We start from the raw sequence: 15,677 nt of genomic DNA, 5'->3' as shown, positions 1-15,677 counted from the left end.
TTCAGTTCAGTTCAGTTCAGTCGCTCAGTCGTGTCCGACTCTCCGCGACCCCATGAATCACAGCACCATTTTATTTCTAAATTCTAATTTCACCAACTTTGGAGAATTAACTTATTATTCCAGGGGGAAAAATGCCTTTCAGTTCTATTATATTGACAGTGCCAAAATAACAGCCTTTGATATAGAACTGTAAAAACATTCTTTAGGGTCAGAGGTCCCTGGCTGTTACCTCAGTAGGGGCAGTAACTATTTTAAGCATGCTGACAGATTCAGGAGCAAGTAGGAAACTGCCAGTGTCCCACTACATACTTCAACGGAGCTGCCTTAGAAAGACTAACAGCTGTGAAACTGACTGCTGTACCTTTGTATTCAACTACGAAGAGCTGAACAATATCCAGAGAACACACATTCCTCAGGCTTGTCTTCAGTCATGGCAACAAGCTCATAAGCTCCCTCTGGGTCTAACAGAATATGATAAAACAATAAAACCCTGGCTTCCCTGAAAAAAACAAAAGCAAAAAATCCTCACTAAAGATGCAGGAAGGACCTCTGGGACCAAGGAAACACTGTAAATTCCTACGTCTTAGCTGTCAAGTATTAAGCTGAGGAAAGAATCTATAGTTGGCCCTTCAACAACACAGGTTTGAACTTCACAGGTGTACTTATACACAATTGTTTAAAAAAAAAACATATATATATATATGGGACTGCAAGGAGATCCAACCAGTCCATTCTAAAGGAGATGAGTCCTGGGTGTTCATTGGAAGGACTGATGCTAAAGCTGAAATTCCAATTCTTTGGCCACCTCATGCGATGAGTTGACTCACTGGAAAAGATTCTGATGCTGGGAGGGATTGGGGGCAGGAGGAGACGGGGACGACAGAGAATGAGATGGCTGGATGGCATCACCGACTCAATGGACTTTGAGTGAACTCCGGGAGTTGGTGATGGACAGGGAGGCCCCATGGGGTCGTAGAGTCGGACATGACTGAGTGACTAAACACTACAGTACTACACAATCCCTAGTTGGCTGAATCTACAAAGTGCTACTATAAAGAGCCGACTGTAAAGTTATACCTGATTCCTGACTACGTGTGGGGTTAGCACCCCAACCCCCACGTTGTTCAAGTGTCAACTGTACTTCAGTGATTATGACAGCAAATGGAACAGGAATAGTTAGAAAAAGCAACAACAATTAAGTTTTCTTACCAATTCTTTGCTGTTGTTCTAAGACAGAATCTTCCCTTGATCTGCTAGAAAGCCCAGGAGCCATGAGAACAGGTAGAAGGCATATGTGTGTCTGCAGTTGCTACCCCAGAAATCAATTTAGCCACCTTAACCACCAGTGAACTACAGCCAGGAAGGAATGTGGCTGTGTTCCTACCAAGACAGCCATGCAAAGTAAGCGACAACTAAAATATCAGTGTATGTCTACTGTATTTACTGTCCTTATGATTTTAGTAGATATAGCAAGTCTACTCTTGCACATTATAAACTGATAAAATACTGACTTTTATAATGCTGACAAAATGAAATAAAACCACTGTATGTCCACGTAAACAAGAGCAACCGTATAGAATCGCAGGGTGTCTGTCTATACTGGTGGGCCCTATAATGTCAATATTCTAGACATTCAGCCCAACTATTCAAGGGTAGCTGAGAAAACATTCAGGCACCTTTATATAACTGGCAATTACAGAATCAGTCATTTCGACGTCTGTGACCGTCAGCGTTTACTCACTGTATCACTGGTGCCTCCGCAACTCCAGAGACCGTGGTTCTGTTCCTGTCGTCACTCTTCAGTCTTCAAAGGTGGTGTGACAATGGTGACGGTTCTTTTGAGTCTTGGTTTCTACCACTTTCTTCTGGTTCTTCCCTTGCATATGCATTCTCACAAGTTCTTCAACAGTCTCTTCTATCCTCTAATTTTATAAACCCCAGGGTGGAGATCGCCTCTAAATCTTCAAATAACTAAACAGTTCAGTTCAAACTTTTCCCAAACTCTAGGTCTACGTGTTCAGTTATATACACCAAATAGATATCTCCACTTGGAGATTCAGCAACCACCTTCAAACTGTGAGCAGAACCAAGCTCATCCTTCCCCACCCGATCTTCCCACCTAATTCTCCAGTATGCCCTTCTTGGCCAAAAATCCACCTACTCCACTACCTGAACCAAAATTACCCAGATTCTCCTGTCATGATCTTTCTCTAGTCAGTTATCAACTCCATCAATTCTTCAATTTTAACAAAGTTCATTTGTCTAATTTTCATCCACACATCATAGCTTTAGTTCAATTTGCAGTATCTTTCACAAAGACTGCAGCTGCTCCTATAAGCTCATCTAGATTCTAAATTCCTCACCTGTAAATTCTACCTATGTGGCTGTCATAATTAAATAATGCATCACTAGGGCTTCCCTGGTAGCTCAGCTGGTACAGGATTTGCCTGCAGCGCAGGAGATCCTGGTTCGATCCCTGGGCCAGAAGATCCCCTGGAGAAGGGATAGGCTACTCACTCCAGTATTCTTGGGCTTCCCTGGTGGCTCAGATGGTAAAGAATCTGCCTGCAATGTGGAAGACTTGGGTTCGATCCCTGGGCTGGAAGATCCCCTGGAGGAGGGCATGGCAACCCACTCCAGTATTCTTGCCTGGAGAATCCCAATGGACAGAGGAGCCTGGTGGGCTACAGTCCATGGGGTCGCAAAGAGTCAGATACAAATGAGTGATTAAGCATAGCACAAACACAACGTATGACACACGGCAAACACTCAAATGTTAAATATTATTAATAATTCTATTCTTGGAAAAATAGCTAGACTGTAAAATTTATTTGAGGGGCTGTGTCTTTAATATAAACACGAAAAGAAACAATCTTCCTAGTAATGGTAACCTTTAAACCAACCAATAAATACAGCCTGTCTACTTCCAAGTCCCTTTGAAACCCACCAAGTATGGCTCCCCAAAGAATCCTATTGCTTATATGGGATCTGGGCCTGTATTATGAGTTTAACAGTTACTAGAACATCTATGCTATACCTGAATTTTTCATCCTGTTTTTAAAAAATCATGGGTTCCCTGTCAGGCAAACATTGAGACCAGCAATGACTAGAAGAGTCTCAAGACCAAAGAGAAAAGCAGTGTCAAGAGTTGGACCATCATGATGAATGAGAAGAAATACCACCCTACTGACAGGTACAGAACCTTACACCCCTCGATTAATTTTAAAAGCACACATCTATGGGTGATAATGTGTGTGCATACATATACACATACAAACACACACCCCTGTCAATCTGAATTTAAAAGTCTTAATTTTTAGCTGCTTTGAATGTCAGTTCATAACATTCACCTATATTAACTCATAGTGTCGTTTCATTCTTGGGCCATGGCTCTTTATCTCTTTGAAAGACCAGAAAATTCCCAGGTTAGGATCTTGTCTTTTGGAGATGTCACCCATACAGATTCTGCAGCAAACTGGTGAAAACTACCTTTTCAAAAGCCACTGTTTTAATCTTATTTCAAGGTATCAAACCTAACAGACTTCCTGATAAAGCACAACAACCACATACCATTATCACATTTATCACTTAGAAAAAGCGCTCAAGTATTTTATTATTTTATTCTACATTATATACAAGTCATAAAAGGCCACAGCAGTTTTTCAACATATAAACCCTTTAAAAGTAGAGGGCACTATGAAGGATAGACAAGTATCAAAATGAAGTCCAATAACGAGGGCACAGACCCAGTGTAGCATTTCTGAGGAGTAACAAAGCAGATACCAATTCATACATATTTAGCTTGCAACTATTCCACAGGTTTTTATAAACCTCTTTGGGACTGTGAATAGCTAAAGTGTGCCAAATTGACGTTTATTTTAAAAAGTGAAACCAGAATGAAAAAATAAATAAACTAAAGGGCACCATTCTAACTCGAGTCATTCATAGTTCTCCAAGAAGGAAAGCTTCAGTTCTTTTCCACCTTCTGCTTCTTGATGGCAGCAAGAAGCAGAAAAAGAGAAATTGAAAAAAAAAAACCTCAGTATTTCAAATTCTCTCTTGCTAAAGGAGCTTTGCTTTTTTTGTGATGATTCCTTTAAAGTAGGTATCAGACCCTTTAAGAATTAGTTTTGATTCCTAAACACATAACATCACACCCTTCTTGAATAATAATACAATCTTTAAAACTATGACTGGTATCAGCAGATCAATATAAAAAAAAATACAGTACCAAGCTACACTGGTATATTGCCACAATTAAGAACTTCAAATTATACTTATCACTGAGACCATAGTCCTTGCATTAGTTTTCAGTCCACTATGAACAATTATCTGCTGCATGTAAACATGTCTAAATAACTATAGATAAAATACATCAATCATAAATTTCTGTAAAAGATAATAAAATATCTTCTTTAAAAAACAAAACAACAATAAGCAATTACTTCATTTTTTTTCCAATTTTACGAAAATGGAACAACCTTCTGGTTGTTGCCAGTCCTGAGTTCATTGTAATAAAAATGGCCCTAGTTCCTGGTTTAAGTCAACAACCAATCCATTCTCATCAGTAGATGTCTTCTGATACTGTAGGCATGAGTTTATTTTAGGTACTATTTTGTCCATTAATAAAATTATATACCAGAAACTGACCAGTGCCACAGTACTGTGTTGCAAATAGTTTTCCATCAGGAGTAGGGTCTGAGAAAGCAATTTCCTCTTTACTCAAGTATGAGCCATATATAAAGTTACTCCTGTTTAAAAAAAAAAAGGGGGGGGTGTGGAAGGTAAAAAAAAGGAAAATTATTTTTAGTCATTAAAAATGGAAAAAATCTGTCAAATAATGTTGTATATTCTAGAAACTTAAAAATAATTGTTTTGTAAAAGCAACAATGGTTATAGAAACATTTACCCAACACCTTTTCATAATAAAAATACTCTAACAACTCTGAATAGAAGAAACTGATAAAGAACATCAAAAGACATCAAAGTTAACAGTTAAAAAAAAGACTGAAAACTTCCTAAGAGATCAGGAACAGGGTAAGGCCACACTGCTCATACCTCTTCTATTATCAAGGACAATTAGACAAGCAAAAGAAATGAAAAGCAACCAGGTTGGAAAGGAAGAAGTAAAATTATCTTTTCACAGGTGACATGATCTTTTATATACAAAAATTATAAGGAATTCACAAAATAACAGATCTAATAAAACACGAGTTCAGCAAGTTTGCAAATTATAACATCAATATTAAAAAATTAATTTTATTTCTATGACCAATTCAAAATGAAATTTAGAAAACAACACTGAAATACATAGTAAATACTCAGTAATCTAAGTAAATACTTAGGATTAAATTTAACAAAGACATGCAAGACCTAAAAAATGAGAACCATAGAGCATTGTTGAAAGAAATTAAAGGAGACCTTAGTAAACAGAAAGACATCCCATGATTATGAATCAGATGACTTAATATTGCTAAAATGGCATTATTCCTCAAATTGATCTATAGTCAGTTTTTCTGCAAAAATTAATAAGCTGTTCCTAAAATTCATATGCAAATGCAAGAGACAACAAACGTTAATTTTTGGAATCTTCTCTATCCCTTTGATTAAAAATCAAGCAATATATATATATCTTTGTTTTGTATTTTCCAAGTCTCCTGTAAATGTGTTATCATACTTTCATACTTTAAAAAAAAGAAAAAAGGAATAAAATGAAGAAAAACTATTGACTCAGATTATTTACAAATATTATTCTTAAAAATTTTCCTAAAAGCTAAACTCCCAAGAAATTTCCCATACTTCTTACATACTGACAATCTTATGCAAATTTTAAATTAATAAAAATAAAGGTTATACATTTATGATGAACTCAATGTCAGTCTTTATATAAAACTCTGCTTAAATGCTAAACTATTGATAATGACTTGAAGGATTACATCCAAGTTACCTTAGGCATTCAATCATGCGAGAAGCGATTTTTTTCCGACGCATCATGCTGAACACCCATATGCGGCTGATCCCACAGATTGCAGGCTCTGGCAATGTTGAGCAGCACCAGGCTTTTTGCCTTTCAAATCTGACCTTTTCTTCTTCTGACCTGATAACTGGAAGTTTTTCTTCTATAACTCTGTAGCCCTATATGCAGCAAAATTAAGGGGAAATTCATAGGTGATTTTTTAAAATTGAAGTATAGTTGATTTACAATGTTGTGCTGCTCTCTGCTATACAGCAGAGTGAGTCCATTATACACATACAGACATTCTTGATGGGGAGGGGGGGCAGGGTGTTTAAAGTGAGACTATTATTAAGCAATTGTCTCATACTGACCTTTCGTGAGGTCATCACTACGTCCATCTGGCTTCTTAACAAACCATAGGCTAACCATACTTAGCCTTTTGCTCTCATTTTAGGAAATAAACAGACCTGGATCTACATTCTGTTGTAACTCACTTATTAGTTACGTGACCACGAGATGAAGTTACTTAATTTAGCTTTGGGTTCCTTGTCTACAAACTGGAACTCTCCACCATCTCTTTCAGAGACTTGCTGAGAGATTAAATAAGGAAATACAAAGCACCAGGCCATCACGGCTGGCACATAATAGGAAGTGAATGTTAATTTTCTCCACCTCCCACATTCTAGGACCAGCAAAAGTACATGTGGAGAACTCAGCAGTCACAACTGTTTCTGTGATAGCTGTCATAGGGTTTCACAGCTGTGCAGAACCGGGACTCAGGATGGCAGAGGAATCAAAAGTTTAGGAAGGTCCTTTCCCTACACTCCTATCTCTTAAAAATAAAAAAAGTACTTTGAAAAACATACATCTCTTCTGCCAATCTAGTGGTCAAAAAGGGACACCACTAGCCTTTCGACAGAATGAGGTACAAAAGTTAAAACAATTAGACAACACAACTGAGAGTTAACAAAGAATAAACAAGCAAGTATTGCACAGCTATGTTCTAACATAAACACTCCGACAAGTCATTTTTGGAATTAAAAAAAACACAAGGGTGCTGAGGTCCCTGGTAGTCTAGTGGTTAGGACTCAGTGCTTTCACTCCTATGGCCCAGATTCAATCCCGGGTCAGGGAACTGAGATCCCAGAAGCCACTCAGCAGGGCTAAAAAACCCCGCAACACAGGAGTTTATCAAAGAACATTCATTATAAACAACCAAACAAACAAACAAAAGAAAAAACACTGTAAGAAACAGTCAAAAAACAGAATAGATGTCTGCAATTTTTTTTTGAATGCTTAGTCATTTGCCAAACAAATTTAAGAATACTCTTTATAAAATTTGCAAATATCCTTGTCACTCTGTGCAAATCTGACTTCAAATATCTTTTTCCCCTCCTCTAATTAACTTCATTTGTTTCAATGATCAATTCTGTCCCACATAAAAAGTGATACTTCCTTCAAATGGGTACCTTACTATTAACCCTCCTCAGGAGCCATAAATCATGCTAGCTGGATTGAATTTAAGGGGGATGAGTTGCTAAGGACAATCCTTAAACACACAACAGTTATTCAATACACACAGAAAGCACTTTGACATACTGGTAAATCAAGCACAACATTGCTGATATCTTTTAAAAGTGCGACAATCAAGACTCAGAGACCTATCAAGTGGACAAATGATAAAGCAAAGAATAAATCTGGGGCAATGGAAAAAATAAAGCCACAAGATGTGCACTATGCAAAATTAATTCAATTACATGATGGCAAGCTTCTATGAGTTAGTCCTTTTATATAAAATTTATTATCTCCAAACTACTTTGTCAGCTATTTAAATCAAATTTGTGATTACAAATAGCAAAATTCATAAACTTACACAATTTCAGGTTGAATTTTTTTTCAGATTGAATTTTTATGTAGCTTAACATACAGACATTAATCACACATATTTGTTTCAACTCTGCACCTTATTAGAAAATTTTATAATGAAGCATATATACTTGCAGGCAACTATTAATATACTAAAAGATATCAACTAAACAAAAAGTCAAGTCCAATGCACACTGAATTCATGCGCAAGAACTCAGCTGAAAATAAGACAGAATTCATAGGTAGCAGCTACCTCAAGGTGAGCATGATTAGGAAGTCCAAAATCTTGTTTTCTTAAACTGGTCTAACTTGGGACCATCTTACAATATGAATATGCCAATTCTACTATAATTCTGCTATTTGTTTACATTTGGCTCTTAAATACAAACCAAGTCCTCATTAGAGCTCAACCAAAGAAGTGGTGACCTAATGCAGGGGTGGACAATTTTTCATGAAGGGCCAGGAAATAAGTATTTCAGGCTGTGTAGCATTACTGGCCTCGTGCAACTACTTAATCCAGTCTCTGGAGTGTGAAAGCAGCCACTGACAATATTTAAGCAAATCGACATAGCTATGTTACAATAAAATGTTGTAAAAAACAGGTCAGATTTTGCCTTCCGGACTATAATCTGGCAACCCTTGATTTATTTCAGTGCTGAAGGGGACTGAGACAGACATTTCATTAGTAGCCAACAAGGAAACTTCCTAAACAAAATTTAATAGTACTTCTGACTTGCAGAATTATATTTACTGACTTAAACGAATTCCCATGCAAGACAACTTCACTGTAGTAAAAAAATTATGCACAGGAGTTCTCGCATTCATACTCTTCCTTACACAGAATGTTAAAAAATTTACTAGCATGATGTTATTGCTATAACTCTTTAAACACCAAACTACATACGACCATTCTTTAAAAATCACTTACCCACTGGATATGTTCTGCAATTAGACAACCAACTACCTTTTTGTCATTAGAAATAAACAGAAGTGTTTTTGTTCTGGAATAGCACATGAGTGGAGCCTGCTGGAAACCTAAATCATTATCAACCATCTCTCTAATCTCGTCAACCTGCCAAATAAAGAAAAATTATTATTTTTTAAACAAAAGCATTTTATATATGTAAAAATATGCTATTTCAATAAATTGAGCATATTATTCCAAGCAGAACATCCTCCAAAGAGTGATTCTGAATGACTATCCTGATCACTAAATGTTTTTTAAGCTCTGTGGACCAATCTTCAAAAGGAAGAAAGAATGGAGAGTGATGTCAAGCCGAGCAGTCTGAGAACAAGAGTGAGAGCTCCTCTGATAGGTAAGGACAGGAAGGCGTCCCAGCTGAAGCATCACGGAATGGAAAACTGGAAAGAACTTCACTGGAACCTGAGCCAGGCAGGCCACACTGTTCTTCACAAACCTTCATTAGTACTCTCATCAGTGGAGTGGAAGTGAGCACAGAGAAAAGGCATAAATGTTTACTCCTTATCAAAAGTTTATAGGGCCAGATGTTATGCAAAGCACTTTATGAACATTATCTAATTTAAATCCAACACCTCTTACAGGCTGATAGTTTCTCACTTTGCATATGGAAGAAATAAAATTCAGAGGTTAAATAACTTTCCCATGTCAGATATGGGACACGGGGAACCGAAGAGCTGGGCTTTCCGGGATTTGAACCCATAATGCTATTAATATAGCATCAAACTGCTTCTACCACTTTACCTCCTAGAATTCTTGTCAAGGTCAAATACAATAAGCTCAAACTTTTGTAGGTACTCAAAGTCAAGATTTTTATAGGCACTCAAACATCTGTTCCTTTGCCAGTTTTAAAAAAAACTGCAAATATTCAGTCCAATAAACATTCATCTGTGACACTAAGTTTAAAATGCAAATGACACCTAAGGTGGTTAAGTATATACACTTCTGAATTGCAGAATACCATGTAACACATTCCTTATTCAGTGATGAAAACCCAAGTCCTCTTAATCCTAGAAAAATATCCCACAAAGCAACACCTGACTCAGTTCCTACAGGCAAATGACTCACAATTCTTTGGATTTTAATTTTTAACCTATTATGGGTTACTAACCAGTAACATACTGAACTACAGGTTACTAAGAACAAGGATATTAGAAATTTACTGTCAGAATAAAATGACATCTATTAGTTTCAATTTTATAAATGATTCACATTTGTATTTTGATTCGTGAAATCACTTATGTGGCATTTACTATGCCTTCTATATCATCACTCAAATTACTGATAACATGAGACAGTAATCAATCCACTAAAAATTCATTTCAAATATGTGAGACAGCTGTCATCTGAGGATGTGAGAATTGGGCCATAAAGAGGGCCGAGCGCTAAAGTCTTGATGCTTTTGAACTGTGGTGCTGGTGAAGACTCCTGAAGACTCCCTTGGACAGCAAGGAGATCAAACCAGTCAATCCTAAAGGAAATAAGCCCTGAATATTCATTGCAAGGACTGATGCTGAAGCTCCAATACTTTGGCCACCTGATGTGAAGAGTCGACTCATTGGAAAAGACCCTGATGCTGGGAAGGATTGAGAGCAGAAGGCGGGGACAGAGGATGAAATGGTTGAATGGCAATGAGATTGAGCAAACTCCGGGAGATAGTGAAGTACCAGAAAGTCTAGTTTGCTGCAGTCCATGGGGTCGCAAAGAGTCAGACACGACTTAGAAAATCAACAACAAATGACACGCTACAAAGTTAAAGCATTAATTTTTCAGTTGGGTTGTGACTAAATGCTTATTTCTTGTTCTCAGAATGGGGTGTTTAAATGTGCTCTGCTAGCAATACATTATACTCTTAAAATCAGCTGCAAAATTATTCTGTTTGAAATTTCACTGGAAATTTACCTTTTTCAGGGCATACTTTGGATCTTCAGGAAGAACCATTATTATCCTGCCATCAGGATATTCGGCTAGAATTCTTTCTTTTTTCCAACCCTAGATACATATTAAAAAAAAAGAATAAAATTTATTTATCACAGTTCATACATCATATTCATGTATAATATGAAAAGTACAGCAATGTGTCTAAAACTTACAAACATGGAAAAGTATATATGCTCATTAATGTTTAAAAAGACATGATAAATCAGCTAATTTGTTAAGCACACACAGGTACAATGTAAGATAATTTCTCTTTACTATTTATTCAGTGATCTAAGACCACAAAAGCATTTCTAATTTATCATTTTCCATTTTAAATTATTTTTGAAAATCACACAGCAAAAGCAAGCCCCTTAAAGTCAGTGACTCCCAGAACCTAAAGGATAACTCCCAGTTTCTTGATAAGAGCATTAAAGTCTTAAATTTCTCTGGAACATGGTTACCTCCACAAACAAACACTCATGGTTTTATGTCTGGCATGCCAAAGACCTCCAGGAGGTTTTAAATGAACTGATTTGCATGCAGGAGCCCAATATGTAAGGAATAGTTTTTATTCTTATTGATCACAACTATCAAAAGTCACAAGAAGGATACTATAAAAATATAACTACCTTCTAAGAATCTAATAGGGAAGGAGAGGCTACGTTGTGTGTATCTGAAGTTAAACATACTCAAAAAAAGAGAGGTAATAAACTCTTCTTCAGATCCACACTCGTGGTGATTAATGAGCAGAACCTGCATGAAAAAAAAAACAAAACAAAAGCCACTTAAATCTAGTAAGATGGGACTGAACCAGAGGTTAAAACTAGGAGCTTTGAGGTTAAAAATAAGTACAGAAGGAATGAGCTTAACTGGTTGTTCCATTTGTCTTACCCAACCAACTTTAAATAAAAAGGTTTTTCAAGAAGCAATGTATTTATCCTAAAGAAAACCAGCATCTTTCTGAGATTTGTTTCAGAGTATTAAAGCTCAATGAAATCAAGAAAAAGGCAACAATATTTTTAAAAAACACTACGGCAGGTCTGAAAGATTGATTTTCTTAAATGATCCAGAATGGTCTTTTGGGAAAGGGTGGTTTCTTAGCTGGGGACAAAAAGTCTAGTAACAAACTTGGTATAAACAACTGTTTGGATTAAAGTATTTAAAACCAGAATTTGTTTAAAAAATAAGAGCACCCAAAAGTAAAGCAAATTCAGATGACTATAATTAGGATGGTCATGAGTTCCCAAAATTTGAAAAGAAAAAAGGAGCAGAAACAATAGTCACAGAAGTCATTTTTTTCAAATCAGAAACAAAATCTGAATCATATCCAGACCTGAATATAGGTAAATGTTTTGAAAAGGCATAAGAGATATCATCCTCTTTAAAACACAAATTTACATTAATGTTATTTTGGGGAAAAGCTTTTAAAATAAATCTATTTTACATAAAATGAAAATGGAGACTTTTCATTTTAAAAACTAAGCTACAATTTCAATGAAGAGCTAGAATTTAACTAACTCCAACTTATAACAAAGTCATAGTTTCCTAAGCTGAATTATCTAAAAATAATTTGATAAGTTACTTTCCTGTTGTCTTTAAAAATAACAATACTGGTCAACATTATACTGCACCATTGGCACTAGATAAATTATTTTGCTTTATTGGCTTTTTTGTACAAAATTTTCTCTTGAAACAAGTTGAGACTTGCATGTTCATACAGAAAATGTTTCACAATTGGATTTGATACAATTTTTAAAAATGTTTTAAACATGGTTGTTTTTGCCTGTATGTGTATAAGCAGGAGGAACTGCAAAGGGCAGAGTTATTACTGCTTAAGTTTCTAATACCCATGAAGACAACATATTTAAGAGAAAACTTTAAGAGTTATGGATTAAAAATGCAGGGTTTAAATCCCATTTCTTGGTAGTTACTAGCAATATAATCTTGGGCAAATCACTGCAACCCACTGTTTCCTGACCTAGGCTATGGACAAAACAGCTGTCATCACCCACCTCACTTAGTAGTTTAGAGAACTGCTTTAAGATGATTCCTCACACAGAGGAGCTATTCAGGAACTCTGAGTAACTTCCACTCTACCTTCCTAGTGGTGTCAAACTACAATCAATGTACTACTTTAAGAAAACACAATAAAGCCCCCAAAGTTACATGCAAAAATAAGTTCAAACTTTGGACAAGGCAAAGATGAAAGAACCAACGTGGCTAAAAACTGTCAAATAAGATATTAAAGACATTTATATGCCTCAATTGTAGCTAACTCTTTCCTGGGGTCAATAACCACATGATCCTCCTATCTTTAGAGAATTTAGATGAGATGAAGTCTTTCTGCTGCTTGAAACTGAGGCAGAGGCTGTTTGCTAAAGGGTAAACGTGATTTAGAGGAATAACCAAATACCCACAGCTTTCTCCAAAGATACAAATTTCAATGCAGTGCCTTTATACCTTTCACCTTTAGCTCTAAGATGTTACACACAGCCCTCTGCTAGCAAGTAGTATTTTCCAAATCCCATTCTTAATTCACCTATCTGGCTGCTAAAAAGCAGAAAGCTTTACACTGCTAATAGCAATTAATGATCTTTTTTTTTGTTGCCCCTTGCTATTCTAGACTTTAGAGTCTCAAGAATGGAAGGAATTTTCCTCTTTTTCTATTTGAACAAGATTACAATTGAAAACAAAATACACTGGGTGGTAGATATATTGATGTATATACAATTGTCAAAATTCATCAATCAAACATTTAAGATTTGTGTGTTAAAATTATATCCCAACTATAAAAGTTCCTACTAATCACTTCCATTAAAGGTTGAATGGAAATATTCATGAAATAATACTCTGAGAAATAAAATCAATAACTAGCTTTTCAAAAAGACTATCAACAAATATGGCAAGGGAAAAAACCTAGAGGGAGAATCTTTAGATTAAAAGAGATTTAAGAGACATACCAACCAGTGCAATATATGGACCTTAATTCAAACAGTATAGAAAATTATGAGATATTAGGGGAGATTCTGAACCCTGAAGGAATAGCTGATATTAAGGAATTAAAATTTAAAGGTGTGATTATACTCTTAAAATCTTGTTTATTGATATGCTGAAGCTGAGTGCAAAATACGTGGGGATTCGCTATTTGGTGGTAGTGGGGGGAAATGGGGATTGAACGATATCTTGGAAAATTCAAATCACCCAATTGTCAAAACGTGCCAAATGTCCAAGGCTTACGCAAATACCATTTATTCACAAGTGAAAAATGAATATAAAATGAATCCAGCTGGCAGAGTGATTAGACCTGAGGCTGAGACAGGCATTGACTGCAATGGAGGCACAGAGGGGCTTTTGAGATACTAGTGGTGTTTCTTGTCATGCGGGGGTTCACTTCGCAAAAATACACCATTAAGCTGTGCACTCGCTATCTGTGTACTTCTCTTTACAAGTTGTATTTCAATTAAAATTTTACTTAAATTACTAAAGGAATTTGAAAAACACATTTCAGTTCAACAGCAAGACTAACAGTTGTTATCTGTTTAAATAAATATACTCCAAATACCATTTTTAAAAAATTTTAAATCTTTAGAAACAAAATTAAAATTAGCTCATTCAAAATTCAGTCACATGCTCTTTTTGACAGTACCCATGGCACACAGCATAAAAAACTGCAGAAAAACTGCATAAGAGGAACAAATTACAGACTCTTGAAATACGTAAAAATATTTCTGTTGAAGTGATTTTTAAAAGCAAACATGTACTTATGAATATTTTAAAAGTCAGTAAGACTGTATACCAAATTATAAACTGAGGTTATTTACGTGGTTTAATTTTTTTTCCTTTCGGCTTATCTGTATTTTCTGTTTTTTTCTACTTTAGTAAAATGGTATAATAAAAGTACCTTAACTACCCCAAAGCAGAAGGTTTTAACTTCATGTTTGGTTACTTTGCAAAAATAATTTTATATTAACAACAATACTGTTAAAGATGTGTTTCCATGCTCTCTCCAGGCATACCACCTTTCCAAATCTCTGTGTGTTCACCAACCCCAAAGCTCTCTGAACCCTGTTCTGGCTTTTTGAAGGTTTCACTCGAGGTGGGACTGATTAAATCACTGGCCACTGGTAACAGAATTCAATCTCGAGTGCCTATTCCCTCCTAGGATCACTGTGTGAGAACTGAAAGTTCCAACCCTCAGTAGTTGGCTCCCATCCTTAGGCTAGTTTCAAAGGTCATCTCATTAACATAACAAAACACACTGTGTCCCCTCTTTTAGGAAATTTCAAAGGTTTTGGGAGCTGTGAGTCAGGAACTAAATAAATACTGTTCTTATAAATCATGCTATCACAAGCACTGAAGATGATTATCTGCGAAACTTTAGTTTGAAAGTGACTGAGGTCAATTTATTTCTGAACTAAATGTAATTGTACACACAATATAACTGCTGAAATTAAAATAATTAAAGCCTAGTATCTTATATATGTTAACTTGTGGTAAAGAATCCGCCTGCAATGTGGGTTCGATCCCTGGGATGGGAAGATCCCCTGGAGAAGGGAAAGGCTACCCACTAAAGTATTCTGGCCTAGAGAATTCCAAGTGACTCTAGTCAATGGGGTTGAAAACACCACTGAGCTACTTTCACTTATGTTCAGCTAACAAGACATGAATGATATAATTGGTCTATTAAAGCATAATTAAGTACAACGTTTTCTGAAGCTAACCTTCAAATCTGTTAGCTATATTTATTATCACTAGAGTATTTCAAGATTCATGGTTTCCGATTTTGAATGACTTAAACACTAAAAGCAAGCCAACCTGTTTAAGTTAATCTTTCATAGTTTGAAAGAAGGTATTCAGAAAAACAAAAGTCCCGTGAAATAAGGGTTTTTTCACTCATTGAGTAAGTCAGGAATAAAAGAATATACACAAGAATTTAAGTTTTACTTTAGAAAAATC

The 15,677-nt window shown here is 35.9% G+C and overlaps 1 protein-coding gene across 3 annotated transcripts in view; it reads right to left on the bottom strand.

Annotated features, from left to right (window-relative positions):
- ESCO1 (establishment of sister chromatid cohesion N-acetyltransferase 1) overlaps positions 1–15,677 on the bottom strand; it is a 46,396-nt gene that overhangs the window by 4,454 nt on the left and 26,265 nt on the right. The window contains exons 9-12 of one of the 3 annotated variants that reach the window (XR_008684666.2): positions 10,704–10,793; positions 8,751–8,894; positions 5,948–6,135; positions 1,742–4,751 (exon numbers count right to left, since the gene is read on the bottom strand). Coding sequence is in view for 1 of the 3 variants with exons in the window: in XM_055417113.2 (XP_055273088.2) it covers positions 4,604–4,751; positions 5,948–6,135; positions 8,751–8,894; positions 10,704–10,793 (570 nt within the window). In the remaining 2 variants the exon portion in view is untranslated. Of the gene's footprint in view, positions 1–71; positions 4,752–5,947; positions 6,136–8,750; positions 8,895–10,703; positions 10,794–11,350; positions 11,475–15,677 lie in introns of those variants that run through there. The other 2 variants (XM_055417113.2, XR_008684667.2) reach the window with 2 other exon arrangements.

Source organism: Moschus berezovskii, chromosome 28 (genome assembly GCF_049115385.1).
Source record: "Moschus berezovskii isolate FMDL1 chromosome 28, NW_MosBer_1.0, whole genome shotgun sequence".
Lineage (NCBI taxonomy): Eukaryota > Metazoa > Chordata > Mammalia > Artiodactyla > Moschidae > Moschus > Moschus berezovskii.
Note: the sequence above shows the minus strand (reverse complement) of the source record. Positions and strands in the feature narration are given on the sequence as shown.